Source organism: Chenopodium quinoa, unplaced genomic scaffold (genome assembly GCF_001683475.1).
Source record: "Chenopodium quinoa cultivar QQ74 unplaced genomic scaffold, ASM168347v1, whole genome shotgun sequence".
Taxonomy (NCBI): Eukaryota; Viridiplantae; Streptophyta; class Magnoliopsida; order Caryophyllales; family Amaranthaceae; genus Chenopodium; species Chenopodium quinoa.
In genome coordinates, this window is record NW_018743591.1 from 671,565 (window position 1) to 698,614 (window position 27,050).

General features: G+C 38.1%; 2 protein-coding genes across 4 annotated transcripts; one reads left to right on the forward strand and one right to left on the reverse strand.

Annotated features, from left to right (window-relative positions):
* Positions 1-10,227: 10,227 nt before the first annotated feature.
* Positions 10,228-13,511, forward strand: LOC110682707 (putative nuclease HARBI1). 3 transcript variants are annotated; one of them, XR_002503446.1, is made up of 4 exons: positions 10,228-10,967; positions 11,948-12,002; positions 12,089-12,811; positions 12,896-13,511. XR_002503446.1 is itself a non-coding variant. In XM_021859035.1 (3 exons), exons 2-3 carry the CDS (start codon positions 12,691-12,693, stop codon positions 13,354-13,356), a joined length of 582 nt encoding a protein of 193 aa, XP_021714727.1. In that variant the 5' UTR covers positions 10,228-10,967; positions 11,948-12,690; the 3' UTR covers positions 13,357-13,511. The 3 variants fall into 3 exon arrangements, 2 of the variants coding, with proteins under 2 accessions (XP_021714727.1, XP_021714726.1); XM_021859035.1 differs by having other exon boundaries at positions 11,948-12,811; XM_021859034.1 differs by having other exon boundaries at positions 12,089-13,511.
* A 5,821-nt stretch (positions 13,512-19,332) lies between these two features.
* LOC110682705 lies at positions 19,333-25,028 on the reverse strand. Its single transcript, XM_021859033.1, has 2 exons — positions 24,635-25,028; positions 19,333-23,386 (listed from the first exon to the last, which is right to left on the reverse strand). The coding sequence occupies exon 2, from the start codon at positions 21,424-21,426 to the stop codon at positions 19,369-19,371; it is 2,058 nt and encodes a 685-aa protein (XP_021714725.1). The 5' UTR covers positions 21,427-23,386; positions 24,635-25,028; the 3' UTR covers positions 19,333-19,368.
* Between the last annotated feature and the right edge of the window lie 2,022 nt (positions 25,029-27,050).

Sequence of the window (27,050 nt, forward strand, 5' to 3'; positions counted from 1 at the left end):
TAGCTAGCCGAGGTTCATGCCGCAAGGCCAGCACTAGGCGCTAGCCGAGCTTGGTGCGCGCACGCACAGGATTGCTGGCCGAGTGTGTGGCGCTAACACTAGGCCACCAACAACCATGCAAGGCGCAGCGTGCTAGGCAGCCTAATGTTATCGCAAGCTCGCACCCGCATGGCCTGCTAGCAGCCCGCTAGCTAGCGAGGTTTGATGGTGCTTGCGGGCAAGGCCGTTGGGCTTGCGGCAAGCCAGCCAGCAGCGCATAGTAGCCCAGCTAGCTAGCGGTGGGCTTGCGGTGGGTGCAGGCCGGCCTAGCTGAAGCCACAAAGGCCTTGATCGGCCATTCCTTGTTGCCCAAGGATATTGACCGGTCTTGCCTTATTGTGATTGGTGGGTTTGGTGGCTTGGGGAACAAGGAGGCCATGTGGGTTATCCTTATGGTCCTCACCTAACCCCTTACTCACCTTATGCCACTTGTTGTTTGATGATTGCCTTGCCATTTTAATTTAATTTAGAATTAAATTAAATCTTTCTTTTTGGCATATTACCAACTATCCCACATTGAAAGATGATGGGAATTCTTGGGGACATTTCCCTATAAATACCCATCATTGGGTATTGGGAGGTTCACTTGAGTTGGTGAACTCTAAGGGATCTCCAAAAGCGAGAAAACCTTAGTTTGTAAACTCTAAGTTATTTTTGGTCTAGCCTTGTCTAAGCTACGGGGTAGTGGCCGGTTACGGTTCGGTAGCGAGGGTGTGAGCCGTTGGAGGTTTTCGCACTTGCGAAACTTGAACCTTTTAAGTCCAAGCTCATCGGTTGAGCGAAGCACGCTTCTAGGGTGAGTATTCTTTCTCTCTCTTCTCTTGTGTTTTGTTTATTTGCATGCTTTTGTTTATGTTGTAATTATTATGCATGCGATCCGGTTATCGGATTTTGTCTCCGCGCGCTGTCGAACACCGCAAAACCTAACACATTAATACTCAACTACCCTTTTTTTTTAACAAAAAACTCTTATATTTTAAAAAAAAAAATCGACCAAGAAAAAGTGGTCGGTTTTCGTGGAGGAGCCGGGAATCCTCGCTAGAAAAACCTAAAGTTTCGGGTTTTTTCTTCGAAACTCTATCAGTCTCGTTAGATGCGGCCGATTTTCTCTTCAAAACGGTCGTATGTAACGGTCGAAATCGCAAGGTATTGAAAAGCAACGTTCTGTACCGAGAAATATCGGATCGACAACTTTGAAATCCATTACATCTCGGCCAATTCGTGACGTAACGACCGAGTTTTTATACCCTGTTTAAGAGGGTAGTAGTACTTTGAAGTAAAGTAAGGTACGGAGTCTTTGTTTTGACAGTGGATTGTTTGGAGCTCTAGCTTTACTCTCCGTACTTTGATGATTACCCCTTTTCAAAGATGTCGGTGAAACGATAGAGGAGAAATTATTTATTTTATTTTCCTTGTTTAACTATATATATTTATTTGTAACGATAAATATAGCTTAAACATAGTATAGTATTCGTTCCAATAAACTATACTTTTTTAAACAAAATCAAAAAGACTAAACGGTGTAATCTTACACTATGCATATCATCATACATACACGTACAATAAAACATTGTATCATATAGGTAAAAATTATTTACTATACAAAGGGGTTACCCTTAGGAATGGCAACGAATCGAATTCAGGTCAGATGGAGCTTCACCCGCATCAACCCGCCTACTCCATCTGCTCCACCCGATCTACTCACCACCCGCAAAATCCATCACCCGTATCCAATTCATCCGTCATCTGTGGGTGAAAAGGGTGGATCAGATGTTAGCGGGTGATGATTATGATTTCTTATTTTATGTATATATCAAAATTATTTATGTTAATATACTTCCTCTGTTCCACAAATATTGCAACAAGGATGAAATTACGCAACTCAAGCACATTTTATATGTTAATTATCTATCTACATAAGTGTAAAAATTATAAAAAGTTGATATTATGAAAGTGTTTTGCGAGACGAATTCAACAAGACCCCACATGACTATATTTTACTTTACGTATAAATCATAATATATGGTCAAACAAGCGTGATGAATAGTGCAAAAGTCCAGTTGTTGCAATATTATTAGAACGGAGGAAGTATGATTTTACGGATGATGATCATACATTTTCAACTACTAATACATCAAAATTATCGATAATTATATATACATATATATTGAGTGGATTACGGATTGGGTTATTAATGGATGACGGATGAAACTGAACCCCACTCGAATCCGACCCGATCCATCACCCACCCTTCATTCATTTAACGCGGATTTTCGTTCATTTATTTACATCGGGTGGATCGGGTTTTTGGATATCCATTTATAATTGTCATCCCTAGTTATTCTTATCAAAAATTATCATCCACCAGTTATTTCTTATCTTTTTTTACCTCCTTCTTACCCGAAAACACAACTAAAAAAAAAACTTCCAAATTCGGTCACCATGTTTTAATTTACCCAAGAAAATCAACCTTCTTTCTTCTTTGAGGAAAATATTAGTATGATAAGAGTGTACTTCATGTGCATTGTGGAATCGGTGGTCCTCCTTATGGCCGTTGTTTCGGGATTTTTTGATGTCCTGCGGGAGAGTTACAATTTTGAGACTGGATCCGTGCGCTTGTACCTGCAAAACAACGGAGACTCCTTGTGGTGGGAGTTCCGCCTCCAACGGTCAAGTTAGTACTTGTTTGAGGAGTAATAAGTGCGGAAAAGTAAAGATTGGGAGATCTGGTTCCTCTAGGGGAGAAGTGATCAGTGTGTTTAGGTTCTCTAGGTGAGAGTAATTAATTTTCTTAATCCCCTTTAATGAGGATTAATTAGAGTATTTATAACCTTGGGAAACATGCCAAATACTAGGCTTAGGTTAACCTAGGGCTGACTAGGCTTCCCTTGGAAATTGGGCCTAGGTGGCCGTTTGACCTGCTTGGCATATGGAGGCCATGTGGCGTGACACAATTGGTCCATGGTGGACAGATCAACGCCTGACATGTGGCAGGCTCATATTGACCCATGTGGCGAACACATGGTAGGGCCTGATTGGTCCACTTGTCAGATGATGATTGGTAGGGAAAAATCCCCTAATCAGCCGTGCTGATTTATATAATTATCAAGAAATTTTTTAAAAAATAATAATAGAAAATAAAAAAATGAATTCCTTCTGGCAAGAGGCACAAAATACATGTGACTTCATCTGTACTTCATTTTTTTTTGTTGTTGTTGTAATGTAATAGTTTAGATGTACAAATTGTAACATGTATTTCAGATATTATGTACTAAAAAAAACGGTTATTACTCGAATTTTCCTATTTAGTAGTTTAATAAAAACAAAATGTCATTAAGTAAAAAACGCATTAGCTGTAAACATGCTATTATAAATTTATAACACAAATCATAAAAATAGAATTTTCTTCTTCTTTTTTTAAGAGAAAGAAAAAAATTAAATAAAAATTTTAATGATAATAACGACATCAAGAATAAGAAAAAAAAATATTATAATAATAATGATAATAATAATAATAATAATAATAATAATAATAATAATAAATACCGAGAGATCTGCAATAGGATGTTTAGGCAATATCACACATTAGAAATTGGAGAAGAAATTTCCAATCATAAAGGCTTCAAAGTGGCCTAGCTGATGGATGTGATGCAGAAGCACATCTTTTTCAAGCTACAAAATGGCGATATCCAGAGCACGCTATATCTACTTGCATGGTATGGGGCAAGGTGATAGGCGAGGAACGCGTGAAGCACAGGGGCTTCACCTCACAATCCATTGAAAGTCATATTTAGTTGTTGCCTGTTATCGGAAACCTGGCGAGGAAAGTAGGACATGGTCTTACAAGCGTACATGTTGTGAATTAGCTTTTGGTTGAACCCAACAATGATGAAAATAATGATTATGAATAATTAGTCTCCCACCTTAAGATTATTTGAATATGTCTAAAAGTTGTTTCATCGTAGTCTAGCTACTTCGATCTTTTCTTCTCAAAATCACAATTTGAGATTACATAGTTGTATATATTAATGATAATATAAATATTTTGTTTCACAAAATCTTATTGCGAAGATTAAATAAAGTTACTTCATTATCCAGAGGATACTCCTTTGAAATGAAACAATTATTTTTAAATTAATCACAAAATTCAAAATCAAATTTCAAAGGTCATGATGTATATTCCCAAATACACTTCTTAAAATTACATTTTAATCGAAAGCCACTGTAATAATTACAAAGCTAAGTGATTTTGATTACTCGATTTCCAAGAGTCTAATCAATAAGAGGGCGCCCCCATTATTCACTGTGAGAAACGTTTTTGTTTATCACAGTAACAGTTTCGGAAATAAAATGTACCATTTTAGTCACGGTGGTACATTTTATTTACGAAATGGATGATAAAATTGTATCACTTTAGTCACGGTGGTATATTTTATTTACGAAACTGCCACTGTGAGAAACAAAAACGTTTTTCACAGTGAGTAACAGAGATTTACTGAATCAATAAGTGTTTTTTACCACAATGAAGTCACTTCTCTGCAGAAAGAGTGCAAGCATTTAATGCATAAAGTCACTTCCCAAGAGTCGTGTTTCTCTCCTTGGCGTGGCTGTCCTACTACTCTTCCAACCGTCGCTTCTAATTAAAAGGAACAGTTGAGATTCCCTTAATATAAATAGATATACTATTTTTATTGAACCTACTATCACTTTCACTTCACTTCTCAAGTAAACATTCAAAAAGGGAGTTTCTAAAAATGGAGGATGGAATACAAATGTTTGATATTCCTAATCCAAATCATCCACAACATTTGATTGACATCTACGACTCTCAAATATCCATATTTATTTTTGTCCAAATCACCATTTAAGAGGAATAATCTTGGGGAGAGACATGATTGAATGGTGATAACCAAATGGAGGGAATATGACGAAAGGATGAAAAACATCTAAGGGGAACAACCCTTCGTTCACCAAGAAAATGAACAAGAGAATCAAAATGGATTTGCAGTGGGCAAAGAGGTTGATCTTCTCCAAATTCATCTTTTCCCATTACTTGGAACAAAGGGAGTAGCGACAGCGATGCTCGTCTGTGAACTTGGGCATAGGCCATCGATGAGAATCTCCCTTACCCCAACTATGCCCCTGAAGTACTTAAAGGGTTGAAGTATGTTGGGCAACGCTACTATCAACTAGTAGTGGTGGAATCAAAAGCGACTGGAGAATTTGAATTAATCACATATTAATGTGTCTGCAAAATGTGAACGATGTTGTGCAAAGGTCAACCATGTTCCGGCGATTACTATTCTTCAACCCAAAGGATGTTAGCTTCGACTACAAAAATGTTCCCCTTTGAAGATGCAAGGATCTATCCTATCTATGTTAATGTCGTAATTCATCTAAAAAAATGTTAATTATGCTTTCATGTATCTATAACTACTTGTTCTTCGGCGACACTATACAAACCCTTGATGACATTTAAAAGGTTCGGCAATAAACCTTTCCAATTAGGGAGGCATTATGTTAGACCCATATTTAAAATTAGTTGACTTAAAAGGTATAGACTCAACCCAGGATTATATATGGCTAGACTCTAGTCTAGGCATCTTAGCCTACACCCCTCCCTAAACTCATCGTTTAACACCCCTTCCCCAAATACTCACTTTTACAGTAACTACATAGTAATATCCGTACTATTTCCCCCACCCCATATATACATAAGAAAAAAAAACCATTATCATTTCACTTTCTCTCTCCTCACCCATTTTCTACATTTTCTCTCTATACATCTATTTTTTGCATTTTCAAATATGAAATTTCTATAAATTTGTGACAAATTATCAAAAAAAATTGTTCAGTTACTACATAATTCAACTAATCAAGGTCGAAATTCAAAGGAGTAAGTGATTTTGTTCATATTTAGTTCAAAAAAGAATATAAACGAACCCTAGTTTTAGTAATTTTTTGTTGCAATTGTGTTACAGGATCATCATCGAAGTATAAAACATAGAAAAAGATTATGAACTATTGCATTTTAGTAATTTTTACTAATTTTCGTTTAAAAACTAGTAATCTGAACAAGTAGCTTTTCATTTTTGGGTATGAACTATGAAGTATTCTCTCTTTTTTTTTTGGGCAGTTGAAGGAAATAGTTTCAGAGAAGAACATCAAAGAATCTGGAGAAAAGTAAACATTAATTGAATTAGTTTGTAGCGTTTCTTTTTTACTGAATGTTCATTTCCGTTTCAATAAATGTTCATTTATATACTAGTATACAATCATTCACATGTTAATAGATGATTAATATAAATATATTACTACATTTATATATCACAACATAGTCATTGTATTAATGTTAATTCTTTTTCATAGTTTGGAGTGGAAAATTATTACTACATAGTCATTGTATATATAAATGTCATTCTTTTTCATAGTTTGGAGTGGAAAGTGATTTTAGATGAATATTCGGTTGTATTTTGGTAGATGTTCAATCGCATAAAAGTATATGGTTTTCACATATTAATATACGATTACTAGAATTTTGATAAATATTTATATTTTGGTCATCTTCTTCAAATATTTCATACTCGGTTAAATTTTGAGTTTCAACATATGTCTTTTTTCAGATGGATGTATAATAAATCACATATTGATAGCTTCAAGTGTTATTTACGTATATATTTCATGTTCATCGATTGATATCTTTCATAGGCATTTTTAAACTAATGCATGTTCATTTATATATTAATAGATGTACATTTTCATATTCAATTATGTAAATATGTTCATTATTGTATTAATAGTTGTTCATTCCATATTAATAGATGATCAATTCTACAAATATATATGTTCATTTATATATTAATATATGTTCATTTCCATATCGATCATTTCAATTGTTATATTTTCATATTCATATGAAAATTGGTTCATTTCAACACTTATTCTTGCTCAAATCTAACTAAAAAAATCTTGTTTTTGTCGATTAGTTAAACAAAGAATCGTGGATATTTAGCAAGGAAAAAAAAGAAAGATCAGACGACAAAAATAAGGAAATCAAGAATGCATGGATTCGCGCAACATCAATATGTGTAGAATTGAATTGTATATTTAATATTCAATAGTTTAATTTTTGGTGATATACAATTTCTATTTGATTTTAATAAGAAGGATATAAACTTTTTGTTTCCCAAAGTATTATTACAAATCACATCGTTCAAAAGCAAACATTTAAATAGTATATATATAATACTAATATTTTTTTACGACTTTGAACCATCATTCACTAACTATATTAGAATATGTTCATAAACACACCTTAACGATCAATAGGAAACTGTACAAAAGTTAAACATTCAGTTCTTGTATCAAGTCACTCATAGGATCTAATATTTCTACACTTATTATCTTTATAATCCCTTATTAGAACAAATAAATCCTTTCATAAAAAATGAGTCATCCTTTCGCCTCTTACTCCTCCTAACTCTGATCCCAAACCTTTCATAAAAGCATACTCATTATATATTTCATAAGCATCATCTACCGAAGGAAATTGTTTCCTCCGAAAATCAAAGTGACTTGCTTCTTCAAAAATAACAGCATCCTCTATTCCCACTGCAATAATTAAAAATGTAATAAATGAACAAATACAGTAGCAATAATGGTCAATTACAATAATGCATTTGATCAATTACAGTAAAATTACCATATGTAAAAATATATATGATCATCTGTAGTTACATAACTGGACATTATTAATGAAACTACAAAACAGTGATAATCATTAAAAGTTGCATGTACAACTTATAATTCCATAAACACAAGTGTATATATAAATGAACATTTATAATTGCATAATTGGACATTATTACAACAAAACAGAATAACAAATGTTAAACTATTTTTTTTGAGGGAATAAATATTAAAATATGTTCACTAGTTAAAATTTACATGAGCATCTTTAAAAGAATGAAAATCATTCAAATTTACATGTACAACATATATTTTCGTATACGACTACAATAAACCTATAGTTTACTACAGAAACATACATTAAACATAAATGAACATTTACTATTACACAAGTGATCATTTTTTTTACTAAAAGTATTTTTAAACGATACACCAATGTGATAAAAATAAACGATTTGGAAAAATAATATTTAGTGTTCAATTTTGTAGCACATAATGTTTGTGCCTTTAAAGCTAACATTTTAAGTAAAATTTAATAAACAAGTTATAGTATTTAGTGTTCAATTTTGTAGCACATAATGTTCAATTATATAACACTTAATGTACTGTTTATTTTAATAACAATTCATTTTCATTAACATGTAGACTAAATCACAAGGTTGGGGATGCAAATTGCAATACACTGCTCAACTAATGCTACTGAAGAAAAACCATGAGTCTAAGAATAATAGAATAACATCAAGAAGATTTGCAAAGGCATAATATAATATGTTCACTTATGGATAGATATATGTCCATAGCTGGTTGATAAAACTTATACTTCGTAGATATTATTTGTTAACAGAATTACTCTATGTGATTAACTATTTAATTCTATACGTTTAAAGTTTGATACGGAGTAGATATTATTTGTTTATAGAATAATTCTTACAATTTTATATGAAAATTGCGGATTTTATGTAAAGTATTATGTTAATCAATTTTGATCATTCACAAAAGCTAAATGATTCTTTGCAAAAACTTAATGATCATTTTTAAAAACTAAATGCTCAATTACAAATACTAAAATATTCACTTATAGAAGATTTTAAAAAAAATTAATATTCAATAAGAAGAATAGTACTTAATAACAAGGCAAAAGCTAATGAGCGCCCCCGGGGCGTTAGATAAGAGAATTAAAGTGCAAATATTAGAGTAAAATTAACATTAATTGCACCGAACGACACATGATTTTGTCATGAATTCCTAACTTAATACTATTTCAACCAATATAATTTAACCTTATCTAACGCCCCGGGGCGCTCGTTAGCAAGATCCTAATAACAAAAGGTTAAAGATATTCTTATAAATATTAGAGCCATTTGAGCATTTATAGGAATTTTTACATTTTTGGAATATAATGGGAGGAAGTTGAGCACTCGATCTTTTGAACACTAGTAGCAACTTAATTATTTGCTTGACCATATAATTGGAATTTGAACACATTTCATAAACTTCATCAGCAGTTTTAAATTGTTTCGTTCCCCACTAACTCAGACTTACTTGCTTCTTCAAAAATAATAATATCCTTTTTTCCCACTGCAATAATGTAACATGTAATAAATTACATTAGCAATAATGTTCAATTATAATGATGCATTTGGTGAATTACAGTTGAATTACCAAATGTAAAACATAAATGATCATCTATCGTCATATAACTGAACATTATTTCTGAAACTACAAAATAGTGATAATCATTAAAAAAAAGTCACATGTACAACATATAATTCCATAAACACAAGTATATATATAAATGAACATTTATAATTACATAAATGAACATTGTTACAACAGAACAAATATAAAATATATTCACTAGTTAAAATGTATATGAGCATTTATAAAACAATAAAAATAATTGAAATTCACATGTACAACATAAGTATTCAAATACAACTACAATAAACATATACAAGTATTTTAATACATAAAAAATACATTAAATATAAATGAACATTTACTGTTACAGAAGTGATCATTATTTTAACTAAGATTATTTTTTTACGACGCACAAAATTGGTAAAAATAATCGAATAGCAAAATTAAAACAACAATATATACTCATACGATACGCACAGAACTGGAATAAACAACAATCAAAAATACAAAAAAAAAACCCCCGAATTAGATGGACAATATAAACTAAATTATTAATCAACTAATAACAACAATACCAAAACCAAAGCATTATCAAAATTAAAGTCAATACAACAAAAACTATGAAATCAGATCATTATAATCATCCAATTACTATTGTAAAACAAAGCATTATCAAAACAATTGACTAATTATCATTAAAAGTAAGAATTACTTATATTGATCTCCATGAAAGAAGAGAGAGAAAATTGAAAAACAATAAATCAAAAAAAAAACAGGAGAGAGAAAATGAAATTGGTGAAAAAGAGGAGAGAGAAAATGAAATTGGTGAAAGAAATGAGAGAGAAAATGAAGTCTATAAAAAAAAAACAACACTCAAATAATAACATTACAATAAAAAAAATACAAAAACAAAAACAAAAACAAAAAAAACAATCGAATTAGAAGAACAATACAACCTAAATTATTAATCAACTTATAACAACAACAATAATACCAAAACCAGAGCATTATCAAAATTAAAATAAATACAACAAAAACTATGAAATCAAAACATTATAATCATACAATTACAATCATAAAACAAAGCATTATCAAAATCGATTGACTGATTATCATTAAAAGTACGAATTATTTACATTGATCTCCATGAAAGAAGAGAGAGAGAAATTTAAAAAACTATAATAAAAAGAAAAAACAAGAAAGAGAAAATGATATCAGTGAAAAAGAAGAGAGAGAAAATGAAGCAAATGAGGTTTGTAAAAATGTTTATATTCTTGTTTGAATTGAAAGCAAAGAAGGAAAGGAAAAAAAAATAATACAAAAAGTGCTACTAGATAAAACGACGTAGTATAGAAAGGGGGGTGTAGGGGAAGCTGCATACATTAGAGTCTAGGGAAAAATTTGTATATTTTCTATTGTTTGTTTTGGACCGGCCCATAAAATAGAAAATAAGTCTAGAAAATACTTTTCCATTGAGCCCATATATTTTCCCTAAAAAATCAAGGTATTCCTGTTTTCCATTGTTTCTCCTACTCGCTGCGCTCTCTCTCTCTCTCTCTCATGCTCAAGCTCGTTGCTTCAAGATCTGCTATCACAAGGTAATTTCCAATTTATTCTGTTTCCTTTCTTTAATTTTTGCTTCTTTATTGGATTCAATTGGTTTATTTGATTCAACTGCTCTCGAAATTCTAGGTTAGGTTTGTGATTAATTAGGTTTTGTTAATATTCTTCTATATTAAAGAACAAGTGAAGTAATAATGAAAAATTCTGGAATTTGGTTGATTTTTTGCTATTGATTTGGGAATTAGGGTTTGGTGGACTATTTGCTGGACTTCTGTACTTTGGCTAGTTCCAGTGTAATGTGATGAAGCTTCTGTGTATGAATGTGATTATTTGATAATCGATAATATGCTTATTTATGATGTTGGCTGTAAATTTCCATTAGCGGCGAAAGTTCATCTCTAGTTATACAAGAATTGGAGCTGTGATCATCTATGTTAGGTGATAACCATCGATATATATAGTATGTAGTAGAATAATGAGGCTAGCTGATGTTCAGAAGTCTCTGCTATAGTATAATCTTAGACTATCCTAGTTGATAACTTTCTATAGTAATAATTGTAGTAGAATAAACCTGCTTAGCATTCTTACTGTTGTTGCTGGATTATTGATGTTTAATCAATATCTTGAATTCATGTTATAAAAGTATGTAGTATTATTAGTATATATTTTCTGTTATTAACTGATTTTTTGCTAAAGTATAATGTTGCATTGCATTGCTTTGCTGTACCTAATATAATGAATGGTATACCACTTTGCTTTCTTCTAGTGTAGTTTGAGCAAAATTGCTTTGCTGTTTGTAGTCTAGTGTAATCAACACCTCCTTTGCCCACACTATCCCTATCTCTGATAGGGATACATGTTCTAAAATAACTTTTTGGTGAAAAACTCTATAAGCATGTTATTGAGGGTAAGCTTAAAGTTGTTTTGTTAATTGTTGTTGTAAGTGTGTTGTTGCCGTTGAGTTAGATTGATCACTTTGATAATACCATCAATCATCATAATTTTCTTTTTTCAGATTACTATTAGTTATGGAACCGAAGCGTGGATTGTATACCCAAAAATCATCTAAGGTATAACTTTGCCCAAAAACCACTATCAAATTAATATACATATAAGTATGCTTAACCTTTTGTTTTTTTTGATGGAATTGATGTAGATGACTAATGATACTAAAGGCATTGTTATTGGCGTTGTGGCTGCTGTTATTGCTTGTTCTCTTGCTTTTCTTAACGAGCGTAGGTCTAAAACAAGAAGGCTAAGAATAATTAGGCAACCCTATATTAATAGAGATAGTGTGAGGTCGGAGATTGTTAATAGTGTTTTGTATTGTGGTGATACTCATTGCTTGGGTCAGATTCGTATAAGGCCTCAAGCATTTTTCAATTTATGTAATATTCTAGTTGAAAGAGGACTTTTGAAAGAAAATATTCGAATAGGTGCTAAAGGACAAGTAATGATATTTTTATACATTTTAGGGCATAATGTAAGATTTAGGGCAGCAGGGGGAAGATTTTTCCGATCAATTGGGACCATACATCATTACTTTCATGTTGTTCTTAAAGCCATCCTTAAATTGTACCCAGATTTTGTCAAACCACAAGCCTCTCCTCTTCCATCTGAAAATCAAAACAACCCTAGGTTTTTTCCTTGGTTTGAGGATTTCATAGGAGTTATAGATGGGACACATATACGTGCATATGTCCCAATTAAAATGCAAGGTCGATTTCGTGGTAGAAAGGGTGGTACAACCCCAAAAAAATGCTAGTTGCTGTTGGTTTTGATATGAAATTTACATATGTGCTCGCTGGTTGGGAGGGTTCTGCTCATGACTCAAAGGTCTTGCAAGATGTGCTCAAAAGGGGATTTAAGGTTCCTAATGGTACTTTAAGATTACTTTTTTGTCTGGTTTCTTTTATGCATTGGTTATAAGTTAGTAACTATGACAAATCTCTTTAAATTGTAGGAAAGTATTACCTTGTTGATGCGGAGTATGGTGACCGTAAAGGATTCATGCCTTCATATAGGCATACTCGCTACCACTTGAAAGAGTTTACCAACAATCCACCCGAGAATGAACGTGAATTATTTAATCTTCGACACTACTCACTAAGAATGGTTGTGGAGAGGACATTTGGAGTATTAAAGAAGCGATTTTGTGTCTTGGATGCTGAGCCATTTTGGCCGTATGAAACCCAAGTTGATGTAGTTCTAGCATGTTGTGTGTTACATAACTACCTTAGAGGTGTTGACCTAAATGGCCCAATTACAAGAGAAGTTGAAGTAGAGATGACATCACAAGATTTACAACACATGGGCGAAGCACATACTCGAGGGAAACAGCGAGAAGAAAACCAACAAGTTCAAAGGAAGAGAATGGCCATTGCAACGGCGATGTGGACTGTATACAAGAAGGCTCGAATTTGACGGGCTTAGCATATGCATCTTTAGATAATTAGTTCATTAATTATGTATTTTGTATTGTATAACAGTTTATCTTTTTAAAGATAACATTTTCAGTGATTATGTATTTTCAGTGATCATAGTGACCGATGCTGTAAATAAGGCATTTGCTGACTCTCCAATTGAAGTTGCTGATAAAACAATAGAAAGTTGAACTTGTTATGTTGCTTATAGCACTCAATTAGTGGATGTTACTCTATATGCTATTATGTTATTATGTATTTCTTATATGTTATTATGTTTTTTTTTTTTAGATTCTAATGCTAAAGTGATTGTTCCAGGTTATAAAAGAAGAGAAAAAGGTCAACTTTCGTTGGTCAAAGGACATGTCAAAGGAATTACTCGACTTTTTAGCTGAAGAAGTTAAAAAGGGTAACCGGCCTAATAATACTTTTTAGCTGTCGTGAGTGTAGTGTGGTGTTCTGGTGAGTGCATTCTGCAGTGTAGGTGTTCTAGTGAGTGCAGTGTAGGTGTTCTGGTGGCCTGGGTAGGACCGTAGTAGTTCATTGGTTCCCTTTTGAGACTAGTACAATCATGGAGATAAATCCCTAGAGTTTTTTGTTTCTAAGATTTCTGCACTATTATCTGAGTTGTCTTAATCCTGAATTAAACTCATCAGTCTGAAGATAGAATGCATTTGGTTATTGAGAACTTGATGTTTGTGTATTGCTTGGCTAGGATTTTGTCTTGTATTTGCCTCTCTGGCTATTTAGTTTGGTTTTAGGCACTTTATAGTAGAGATCTACCTGAAACTAAGTGAATTATGAATGTAGCGACATTGTACAAATCTGGAATTAGTTTACTCAGCCAACTAGCATCATCTTAGTAAATGGTAAATATTCCACCCCCCCCCCCCCCTTCCCCCAAACAAAATATAACAAAAATAAAAAATATTGCATAGTTTACTGTGAATAATGTATAGATCTAAGAACTGGTATACTCAGCCAATGCTCCTCTAATTCAATGACCTATAACAAGAGAATACATTCACTGAACCACCACCATACATTGATTTTAGCCTTCAGTTTGCGTGCATATGACACACTAACATGAGTACTGCTGGCCAGTAGCTTAAGCTTTGCTAGTGTGGATTACACGACCCTAATAACATTTTATTTTTGCAGGAATATCCGAAATATGAAAAGTTTTTTAATTGAAAAATTGATATGTACGAGGAGAAAATTGATATGTACGAGGAGATGGCTATAGTAGTGGGTAAAGATTTAGCACAGGGGAACTTCTCCAAGACATTTGCCGACATCGATGTTGATGCTTCAATAGAAAGTGGACAGCCAAGTATGACTATTGATAGCGTGCCTTCCAAGAGAGTAAGGCTGAGAGTGGTACCTCATCGGGCTCAAGGCCACATCGAAAGAGGTCTCGAATTGACGAAGGATCGAAAATGGAACACATTTCAGCACAACTTCAAGAAGTGGTTAGTGCTCCCAAAAAAATTTCAAACAATCAACGTGATGTGGAGAAGCTTTATGACGATATTATAAAGACGGAGGACATTGAAGAAGGGGTGCGTGTTGCGGCTTTTGATCACTTGGTGGAGCGCGAAATGCTTGCAAAAGCATTTTTGACAAAAAGCTTGCCACTACACAAACTTTGGATCGAAAAGTTTGTCAAAGACCATAAACATTAAAGTCTGCTTGTTGGTAGTTTGCTCTTTGTCACGTGCCGACTACTTTGCCCTAGTCACGCACCGTGCGCCACCCGCTTACAGTCCGTCGTAAGACGAGTCAGGCTTTCTCCTTGGCACTTACTCCTTGTGCCCACGTAGCACAACTCCTTGTGCTGCTAGTATAAGTTTGCTAGCACGATCCCTTTGTGCTAACAAGTCCCCTTTGGTTGAACTAAGCACTCACCCTTAGTGCCTTAGTCCGAATTTACGACTAAGTGTCGTAGACAATTGAGCACCCAAGCTATCACTCTTGCTGGTATGCCCGATCACTCACTTGGCACCCTCGTGCCTTAGTTTTCCTCACACTCTCTAAGTGTTAGAAGGAAAGGATTGAGTTGCAAGAGAACACAAGTGCTTAAGAAAGGCTTTTTGTATTGCTTTCAACTTATAGCTCTTAACTTGTTGATCTCTCAACTTGAATGTACAAATGAGCCTTGGAGCCTATTTATAGTGCTCCATCCTACTTACATGCTTCTCTAGAAAATTCCTAACCTCCTCAAATGGAGGGTTCTAGACTTACAACATCTAGAGTGTTCCCACCTCCTTAGGAACTACCTACATGGAGGTTTCTACATCCTTCCCTAGCTAGAATGTTCAAGACATCCCTAGAACATTCTAGAACGTACAGCACTTATGCACATGGATAGAAGACCCTAGACACTTCTACTATGTACATGAAAACCCTTGAATATTCTAGAGACATTCCCTCTAGAATACTCCTTCAAAAGAACCTTGTAGATAGCTCCGGAACCTTCTAGAAGCATCTCGCGTTTTCCGGACTACCTGCTGCCAAAACTCGTATTTCGGGACCTTGTCTTGGAAAACTGACACCACCATCGTCTTCCTTGGCCCAAAATACTGTGGACCCCCGAATTTGGGCCCATTTGGTCTTCATTTGGGTCTCCAAACGACCCATTATTGTGTTACTGTCAAGTGGGTGTTCACTAGGATTCTAAGCAAGGTGCAATATAAAGCTCTTTAGGGGGAAGTGCTTACCTGAGCACCAAGGCAAGCCCCCTAGCCCCGATTGTTGCCTTGCTGCCTAGTGACCCTCTTGACGTCCATCCTTGGTGTGGGAGATGACCCGTGACATTCTCCCCCACCCAAATTCTTGCCGTCCTCGGCAAGATCGTCCCTTGGAGTACGTGCCCGCGACCCGGTCTAGTGCACCACTTGTCCCTTGGGTGCTTCTGTGCGCCGCTGCCCCGTCCCTCCTGTTGACTCCACACTTGAGCCTTGTTGTCCCATCCCTTGGAACACCATGATGCCTTGTCCCTGGCATCTTTGTTGCCTTGATCCTCCCATGGATCGCACCTTGACGCCTTTGCCTTGGCGCCCACCAAGCTTTCAAGGTCGAGACCCTCACGTCCCGCTCCTTGAGTTGAGCGAGCTTGATCCCTATCTCGCTCCCCTTTGATGTGATGGTTATCATGCCATCACTTACCCGAACAGGTAGGACCTTGTGCAAGAACTCCATGCCTAGCACCACGTCCTCATCATCAATGTCGACCACCAAGAAGTCGACTTTTCCCTTCCACTTCCCCAAGCGGACTGGAACTCCCCACGCCTTTCCATACACTGGCGTGGCCTCTGAATTGATGGCTTTCATCTCGCCATCCACTTTAGTGAACTTCACCCCTAAGGCTTTGGCTTCCTCCTTAGCCAAGAAGTTGTGCGACGCTCCCGTGTCCACAAGTAGCCTCGTCGGTACCTCGTTCACTTCCCCGTTTACGATCATCGAGCTTCCTCCTTGCTTGATGTTCGTAGTGCTGCTTGTCGGAGATGCCCTTCCCTTGAGGTCATCGTCTTCGACCCTTGAAGTGTTGAGGAGCCTCATATTGGCGAGCTGGGCGTCCTCGCTCATGACCATTGCCCCCATCCTCGTTGTGGGTGCGGACTCCTCCTCCGTTGCGATCATGGCACTTAATTTTTTGCCGCATCGGGCAATTTCTCGCTAGGTGAGAACCCTCACACAGGAAACATTTGAACGGCTTTGAGGGCTTACCTCCGTCTCGGTTGTCCCCCTTCGACTCCCACTTGGACTTGGCCTTGTCCTTGCCATGATCCGCATGCCTGGCCTTTGGACGTGATGCCTCTTCTTCCTCTTGGTCATCTTCCTCGACCCTTCTGCCCCTGTCCCTTCTCGATTCCCTCGGGATCTCGATCAAGGACTCCGCCACGGCTATTGCCTCAGCAAGTGTCTTAACATTCCGTCTTTCCACCTCTTGCTGGGCCCATCGTTGTAAACCTCCGGTGAAGTAAATGACTTGGTTCACCTCCGATAAATCATCGATCTCAAGCATGAGGGATGTGAATTGCCTGATGTACTCCTTGATTGTGCTAGTGTGCTTTAAGTCACGTAGCTTCATCATGGAGACCTTCTTGGCATTCTCCGGGTAGAACTGACGCTTGAAATCTTTCTTGAACTCGTCCCATGTGCTGATGGAACAAGTCCCCTTCTTGATGTCCAACTCTCGACGCCTCCACCAAAGGACAGCATCCTCGCCCAAGTACATTGCGGCGGTATTGATCTTTGATGCATCGTCATCCATCTTCATTGCGTCGAAGTACCTCTCGACGCCCCATAGGAAGTTGTCTATTTCTCGAGCGTCTCGCTTCCCATGGTATTTTTGTGGCTTTGGGACCTCCATCTTTGGCCCTTGTAGGATAGTGACACTCCCGGTCACTGCTGCCTTCTTACATAGAATGACATCCTCCTTCACCGACTCCACCTCAGCTCGGATGTCCCTTAGTTGCCCAAGCAACTCTTCTTTGAGTTTCGCGACCTCTTCGCGAATTGTTGCCAACGCGCTATTGACGAGCCCAAGAGTCTCGTCCCTCAAATCTTGGGTAGCAGTGTGTGCGGCCTCCACTTTTCCTTCGAGCCCCTCCACGGAGTCCGAGAGTTGTGTAATATCATCGTGCATGTTCGCCACAGTACACTCTACCTTCATGAGGCGGGGTTCCAACTCAGAAGTCAAGGTTCTGGACACCGATGGGTCCCTCGATAGGTCCCTCGTTCCCTTCTTCTTGGACCTCCTTGTTGTCTCCTCTTCCCCTTGAAAAACTTGGCTCGCCGGAACTTCTTTGTCGCCAGTCATACTTATTTCCACAATAAGAATGAAGCGACTTACCTTGTTGCCTAGCTACCGTCCTTTCGTAGCTCCAACAGCAACGCCTTGAATTTACGATGCCGATCCCACAGGACAATCGTAGCCTTGCTCTGATACCACCTGTCACGTGCCGACTACTTTGCCCTAGTCACGCACCGTGCGCCACCCGCTTACAGTCCGTCGTAAGACGAGTCAGGCTTTCTCCTTGGCACTTACTCCTTGTGCCCACGTAGCACAACTCCTTGTGCTGCTAGTATAAGTTTGCTAGCACGATCCCTTTGTGCTAACAAGTCCCCTTTGGTTGAACTAAGCACTCACCCTTAGTGCCTTAGTCCGAATTTACGACTAAGTGTCGTAGACAATTGAGCACCCAAGCTATCACTCTTGCTGGTATGCCCGATCACTCACTTGGCACCCTCGTGCCTTAGTTTTTCTCACACTCTCTAAGTGTTGGAAGGAAAGGATTGAGTTGCAAGAGAACACAAGTGCTTAAGAAAGGCTTTTTGTATTGCTTTCAACTTATAGCTCTTAACTTGTTGATCTCTCAACTTGAATGTACAAATGAGCCTTGGAGCCTATTTATAGTGCTCCATCCTACTTACATGCTTCTCTAGAAAATTCCTAACCTCCTCAAATGGAGGGTTCTAGACTTACAACATCTAGAGTGTTCCCACCTCCTTAGGAACTACCTACATGGAGGTTTCTACATCCTTCCCTAGCTAGAATGTTCAAGACATCCCTAGAACATTCTAGAACGTACAGCACTTATGCACATGGATAGAAGACCCTAGACACTTCTACTATGTACATGAAAACCCTTGAATATTCTAGAGACATTCCCTCTAGAATACTCCTTCAAAAGAACCTTGTAGATAGCTCCGGAACCTTCTAGAAGCATCTCGCGTTTTCCGGACTACCTGCTGCCAAAACTCGTATTTCGGGACCTTGTCTTGGAAAACTGACACCACCATCGTCTTCCTTGGCCCAAAATACTGTGGACCCCCGAATTTGGGCCCATTTGGTCTTCATTTGGGTCTCCAAACGACCCATTATTGTGTTACTGTCAAGTGGGTGTTCACTAGGATTCTAAGCAAGGTGCAATATAAAGCTCTTTAGGGGGAAGTGCTTACCTGAGCACCAAGGCAAGCCCCCTAGCCCCGATTGTTGCCTTGCTGCCTAGTGACCCTCTTGACGTCCATCCTTGGTGTGGGAGATGACCCGTGACATTCTCCCCCACCCAAATTCTTGCCGTCCTCGGCAAGATCGTCCCTTGGAGTACGTGCCCGCGACCCGGTCTAGTGCACCACTTGTCCCTTGGGTGCTTCTGTGCGCCGCTGCCCCGTCCCTCCTGTTGACTCCACACTTGAGCCTTGTTGTCCCATCCCTTGGAACACCATGATGCCTTGTCCCTGGCATCTTTGTTGCCTTGATCCTCCCATGGATCGCACCTTGACGCCTTTGCCTTGGCGCCCACCAAGCTTTCAAGGTCGAGACCCTCACGTCCCGCTCCTTGAGTTGAGCGAGCTTGATCCCTATCTCGCTCCCCTTTGATGTGATGGTTATCATGCCATCACTTACCCGAACAGGTAGGACCTTGTGCAAGAACTCCATGCCTAGCACCACGTCCTCATCATCAATGTCGACCACCAAGAAGTCGACTTTTCCCTTCCACTTCCCCAAGCGGACTGGAACTCCCCACGCCTTTCCATACACTGGCGTGGCCTCTGAATTGATGGCTTTCATCTCGCCATCCACTTTAGTGAACTTCACCCCTAAGGCTTTGGCTTCCTCCTTAGCCAAGAAGTTGTGCGACGCTCCCGTGTCCACAAGTAGCCTCGTCGGTACCTCGTTCACTTCCCCGTTTACGATCATCGAGCTTCCTCCTTGCTTGATGTTCGTAGTGCTGCTTGTCGGAGATGCCCTTCCCTTGAGGTCATCGTCTTCGACCCTTGAAGTGTTGAGGAGCCTCATATTGGCGAGCTGGGCGTCCTCGCTCATGACCATTGCCCCCATCCTCGTTGTGGGTGCGGACTCCTCCTCCGTTGCGATCATGGCACTTAATTTTTGCCGCATCGGGCAATTTCTCGCTAGGTGAGAACCCTCACACAGGAAACATTTGAACGGCTTTGAGGGCTTACCTCCGTCTCGGTTGTCCCCCTTCGACTCCCACTTGGACTTGGCCTTGTCCTTGCCATGATCCGCATGCCTGGCCTTTGGACGTGATGCCTCTTCTTCCTCTTGGTCATCTTCCTCGACCCTTCTGCCCCTGTCCCTTCTCGATTCCCTCGGGATCTCGATCAAGGACTCCGCCACGGCTATTGCCTCAGCAAGTGTCTTAACATTCCGTCTTTCCACCTCTTGCTGGGCCCATCGTTGTAAACCTCCGGTGAAGTAAATGACTTGGTTCACCTCCGATAAATCATCGATCTCAAGCATGAGGGATGTGAATTGCCTGATGTACTCCTTGATTGTGCTAGTGTGCTTTAAGTCACGTAGCTTCATCATGGAGACCTTCTTGGCATTCTCCGGGTAGAACTGACGCTTGAAATCTTTCTTGAACTCGTCCCATGTGCTGATGGAACAAGTCCCCTTCTTGATGTCCAACTCTCGACGCCTCCACCAAAGGACAGCATCCTCGCCCAAGTACATTGCGGCGGTATTGATCTTTGATGCATCGTCATCCATCTTCATTGCGTCGAAGTACCTCTCGACGCCCCATAGGAAGTTGTCTATTTCTCGAGCGTCTCGCTTCCCATGGTATTTTTGTGGCTTTGGGACCTCCATCTTTGGCCCTTGTAGGATAGTGACACTCCCGGTCACTGCTGCCTTCTTACATAGAATGACATCCTCCTTCACCGACTCCACCTCAGCTCGGATGTCCCTTAGTTGCCCAAGCAACTCTTCTTTGAGTTTCGCGACCTCTTCGCGAATTGTTGCCAACGCGCTATTGACGAGCCCAAGAGTCTCGTCCCTCAAATCTTGGGTAGCAGTGTGTGCGGCCTCCACTTTTCCTTCGAGCCCCTCCACGGAGTCCGAGAGTTGTGTAATATCATCGTGCATGTTCGCCACAGTACACTCTACCTTCATGAGGCGGGGTTCCAACTCAGAAGTCAAGGTTCTGGACACCGATGGGTCCCTCGATAGGTCCCTCGTTCCCTTCTTCTTGGACCTCCTTGTTGTCTCCTCTTCCCCTTGAAAAACTTGGCTCGCCGGAACTTCTTTGTCGCCAGTCATACTTATTTCCACAATAAGAATGAAGCGACTTACCTTGTTGCCTAGCTACCGTCCTTTCGTAGCTCCAACAGCAACGCCTTGAATTTACGATGCCGATCCCACACGACAATCGTAGCCTTGCTCTGATACCACCTGTCACGTGCCGACTACTTTGCCCTAGTCACGCACCGTGCGCCACCCGCTTACAGTCCGTCGTAAGACGAGTCAGGCTTTCTCCTTGGCACTTACTCCTTGTGCCCACGTAGCACAACTCCTTGTGCTGCTAGTATAAGTTTGCTAGCACGATCCCTTTGTGCTAACAAGTCCCCTTTGGTTGAACTAAGCACTCACCCTTAGTGCCTTAGTCCGAATTTACGACTAAGTGTCGTAGACAATTGAGCACCCAAGCTATCACTCTTGCTGGTATGCCCGATCACTCACTTGGCACCCTCGTGCCTTAGTTTTCCTCACACTCTCTAAGTGTTGGAAGGAAAGAATTGAGTTGCAAGAGAACACAAGTGCTTAAGAAAGGCTTTTTGTATTGCTTTCAACTTATAGCTCTTAACTTGTTGATCTCTCAACTTGAATGTACAAATGAGCCTTGGAGCCTATTTATAGTGCTCCATCCTACTTACATGCTTCTCTAGAAAATTCCTAACCTCCTCAAATGGAGGGTTCTAGACTTACAACATCTAGAGTGTTCCCACCTCCTTAGGAACTACCTACATGGAGGTTTCTACATCCTTCCCTAGCTAGAATGTTCAAGACATCCCTAGAACATTCTAGAACGTACAACACTTATGCACATGGATAGAAGACCCTAGACACTTCTACTATGTACATGAAAACCCTTGAATATTCTAGAGACATTCCCTCTAGAATACTCCTTCAAAAGAACCTTGTAGATAGCTCCGGAACCTTCTAGAAGCATCTCGCGTTTTCCGGACTACCTGCTGCCAAAACTCGTATTTCGGGACCTTGTCTTGGAAAACTGACACCACCATCGTCTTCCTTGGCCCAAAATACTGTGGACCCCCGAATTTGGGCCCATTTGGTCTTCATTTGGGTCTCCAAACGACCCATTATTGTGTTACTGTCAAGTGGGTGTTCACTAGGATTCTAAGCAAGGTGCAATATAAAGCTCTTTAGGGGGAAGTGCTTACCTGAGCACCAAGGCAAGCCCCCTAGCCCCGATTGTTGCCTTGCTGCCTAGTGACCCTCTTGACGTCCATCCTTGGTGTGGGAGATGACCCGTGACATCTTGCTGTCTTCTTCTTTGCCTTTTGTTTCTTGCTTCCTGTTTCTGCTATAACTACTATGCTGCTGCCTGGCAACCGTTTTTCTTTTCTTATTTTTTTGCTGTTTGTTTGGCTTGGGTATTTGTATTCTTGGGCATTATCAGAAGTTTTTTATTATTAGTTTGAAGTGGTTAACATATGTAGATCAAATATGAAGAACTATAGAATTTTAGCTCTTAAATCATTTACAAGGGTGTTTTTGATGTTTTCTTATTATTAGTTTGGGTATTTGAAAAATAAATTTCCAAACAAACAAAGAAAAATGGGATTCATGGAAAATGAATTTCCGAACAAACAAAGGAAAATAGGATACTTGGAAATGAATTTCCTTACAAACAAACAAAGGAAAACTAAACCAAATTTGAGTTTTCCTCCGGAAAATAGATTTTCATGGAAATTCATTTTCCATTAAATTTGTTTTCCGTCAAAACAAACAAAGCCTTAATTTCAGCCTAGAACTTTTACTCTTTTTCTGTGAGGGGCCTAAGGGCCTAGGAAATTTGCATATGGTCTCCCAATGCCAACATTTGATCACAGAGAATCACCATACTGATTCTTATCACAATGGATGTAAAAAATCTAACCTCTATAAGAAGCCTATCAAACCGTTCCTCTATTATTGTCTTTCTTTATTCATACTTCATAGTTCTTGTATCCTTTTTTCCCTGAACTTTTAGTGTTTCCTACAAGTATACTGCACTTCAGTGACTTCACATGTAAAGTGAATGTAGGAACAAAAAGGGAAAAATAAGCACATAATAAAAGCAAAGAATAGAAAAGGAGCTAGCATTTGAATTTAATTTACATTTGAATAATTTTAGTTTACTTAAACACATTTTAGTCACCAATGAAAGACACAACTACTCTCAGACAAGTTCAACCCTTGTAAGGCCTGCATCAATTGCTATACTCAAGGCGTGTCTGGCTGCCAACGCTTCCACAACCTCTACACTTTCACTTCCTCTGCTAAGCACACAAGTTGCAGCCCTAACATCACCCATACTGTCACGAACCACACCTCCCAGACCGAGTGAACCATCTTTGAAGCACGCAACATCAGAATTAATCTTGAAGTTCTGGTGTGACTCGTGAGCTTTCTCAATTTCATCAATAAGACTTATAGCTTTCCTTACAATCTCAACATTAAGCACTCTTTTACCTTCAAACACCCAAGCGTTTCTGCGCAGCCAAATACCCAAAAGCAAAGACCAAAAAATACTCCACCAGGAACGATCAGAGTAAAATTTATCAATCCATTCACACCAGTCCACGAGACTTGAGAAAGAGCATTTACTCACATCCAGTCTTAGGGGGGAGGCATACCAAATTAATTTGGCATCCGAAAAAAACACCAGAGCATGCAGCAGGGTAAATTACTATTTATACTTTTAGAGCAAAATAGTTAACTTTTGCACAATTTTAGTTTATTTTAACGCATTTTAATCTAATTAGCCTGGTTTGATATTTATGAATTTTAGCTTACTTTAAAGAACTAGATTTTTAAACCTAGATTGTTAAAGCAAATTCTAAATTGAATAACTAAAATCTGTTGATAACGAGCTAAATGAAATGAATTTTAGTTTCCACACATTCTAAAAATAACAAGATAGATTAAAAAAAAAATAGTTTAGAAATCTAATTCAACTAAAATCGCAAAATTAAACTAATTACAAATCGATTAATAAAATTTCTGCAAAATTAACCACAATCTAGGAAAAATTCCTGGCACATCCAACAATCAATCTGTTTCACTTCAATTTGCAGCAGAAGAACTTCAAAATTGAAGAACTGGTAAAGTAAAATGTAAATTTGATATCAAAATTGAACGTATGAAGAAATTCAAAGAGTTCGATTTAAGAATCAACGATAAACCCTAGATAATGAAATCGAAATTCAATGATTACAAAACAGAGAGAAATAAAACATCTTACCTCAGAAGATGCTTCAACGGAGTAGGGAAAGCTCAGAATCCGCGTCAATGGAGTAGAGAAAGCTTGGAAGCCGTGTCAATGGAGAATTATTCAATGCTTACCTCTATCGTTGAGAAATTTTGCAGCGAATTCAGCACAACATTGAAGAAATATGTAAATTGTAGCAACTTTTTCTGATATTGGAGCTATTGATTGAATTGAGGAAGCTTGAATAAAGCTTGAGGAGAGAGAACAATGGCGTCAATGATATGAGAAAGAGGGAAGAGAAAATCGCCGAGGAGAGAGGAGAGAGAAACTCATTCAATTCGTCTGATTTAATTTGGGCCGTTAGATCGCGCGCCTTTTGTGTTAGATCCAACGGTTCTCATTAGTTCCTAATTCCTATAATAGGATTGGTTCTCATTATAACCTAACACACACTCTCTCTCTCTCTCTCTCTCTCTCTCTATATATATATATATATATATATATATATATATATATATATATATATATATATATATATATATATTAATAAAAGATAATATAGATTATTATATTTTTCTTTCACTTCTTTAATTAATTTAATCAAACTTATTAATTTGTGATGTATCAGGACACCGCCATGATATATGGACAATAACTAGTTTGCTTTAAAGCGTTATAAGGCCCGCCATGTCCCATAATTGGGCGATGGTATTGTGAGGAGGGTAGCTCGTCGTTAAGGATCCCACTTCCTCTATGCCCATGACTCTTTAAAAGACTAGGACTTTACACTTTTGAAGGTGTGTTAATATTTGAATTCCTAACTGTTTGGGGGATCTTGAATTAGTAATGATTCTGTCATTACACTCTTTTGTAAGAAACTAATAAGGAGTTGCCAATGAAATTTAGGAAAACTCATAAACCTCGTTCATGCCTTTCTCCCAAGTAGAGTTCAAAGGATATTTAGCATAAATAATAAGTTTACCATGTCCAAATTGGTCTACTTGTACCAAAAATGGGTTCGGGAGCGAGGTACTAAAATTACGTTCCCTTTAGGGGGGAATCGCTATCCTAGCCCAAGTGCGGCCTCTACTAGCTCTTCCTTTTTCACAATTTCATCATCAAACAATATATGCAACGTGATACCTAAAACTAAGTTAGTTGATTTTATTTACAAACATTAATCACATAAATATTACATTGAAACGAATGTCGTTATGCTTTGTTATTCAAATTTGTGAAAATAACAAGAAATAAACAATATTCGCCTTGACTTAAGTGATAAAACAACAATTAATTATTCCAATTCTAGTCTTTAATTAACGCAAAATACTATGTGAAATTATTTAATTAAAATTTTGTTTAAAGTGATCAAACAACACTAATTAATTGATTAAAGTTATTTAAACAAGAAAAGAAAACTGATTTATCTAAGTGCTCAGGAAACTAACTATTCTCCTTTGTTTTGGATGTTTATGGACCTTCCTTCTTCTTCTTCGTACCTCCTAGGCTTTAATGGAATCAATTAACGATGGAGAGTATTTGAGAAGAGATGAGAAAAGTAGTATGATAGTAAGAGGGTTTGAGAGATTAGGGATTTCACAAAGCTAGGATTTTAATTCTGGATTTTCTGGCGTGATTAGGGCTAACAAAGACCCCTATTTATAGGCGTAGGAATCTAGGTTTAGGGTTTTAGAGCCACAGCGTCAGGGGGTACGCGCAACTCTCAGAGTTGCGCTGGAGTGCCGAGGGCACCTTTAAGACTTGTGCGCGGCAGGCGCACGCAACTTTGAGAGTTGTGCGCGGTGCGGTTTGCCTTGTACGAAAACGCGTTTCTAAGACTTCCATAACTTTTGATTGCGAATTTGGATTAAGGCTAATAAGATATCATTGGAAATCTCTGAATGTCTACTTTCCAATGCCGTTAGAATTAGGTTAAAATCTGTTATGGATCAAAAGATATGGTTGTTTGAGTGCAAGGGTGTTGGTTTTAGGGCCCGATTTAGTATTTTGATGATAACTTCTTTGTTTTAACTCAAAATTGGGCTTATAATATACCGTTGGAAAGCTCTTTGAAAGGGATATCCAACTGTATAGGCCTTGAAAGGATAATGGGTGGTTAAATGCTCTGGTTGGCTCGGTTTTCAATAATGTAAGATCCATTAGATCCAATCATTGCATTTGACGCATTTAGGTCCGTTATTAATCAAGATTAAACATGTATGAACACGTTTTAGGCATAATTAGTAATTGGACTAGGCTCTAAGATAATTTGGTCTCAAATACGGGTCTTAACTTACTTCATAATGCATTTCGGAGTCCAAAAACAATTCAACTTTTATCTAGCATGAAGAATGGGTTTTTGTAACATCATCGCACTTCTCGTCAGGACAGGAGGCAAAAAGTAGGTGTCTACAGAATTATAGAATTATAGACTCGCCAGAGTCGGTCT

Coding starts and splice junctions, on each gene's coding strand:
- LOC110682707 (XM_021859034.1), top strand. CDS start 10,930: ATGCTCAAGCTCGTTGCTTCAAGATCTGCTATCACAAG. Junction 10,968..11,947: donor TCAAGATCTGCTATCACAAG/GTAATTTCCAAT, acceptor TTCTTTTTTCAG/ATTACTATTAGTTATGGAAC. Junction 12,003..12,088: donor ATACCCAAAAATCATCTAAG/GTATAACTTTGC, acceptor GAATTGATGTAG/ATGACTAATGATACTAAAGG.
- LOC110682705 (XM_021859033.1), bottom strand. CDS start 21,426: ATGACTGGCGACAAAGAAGTTCCGGCGAGCCAAGTTTTTCAAGGGGAA.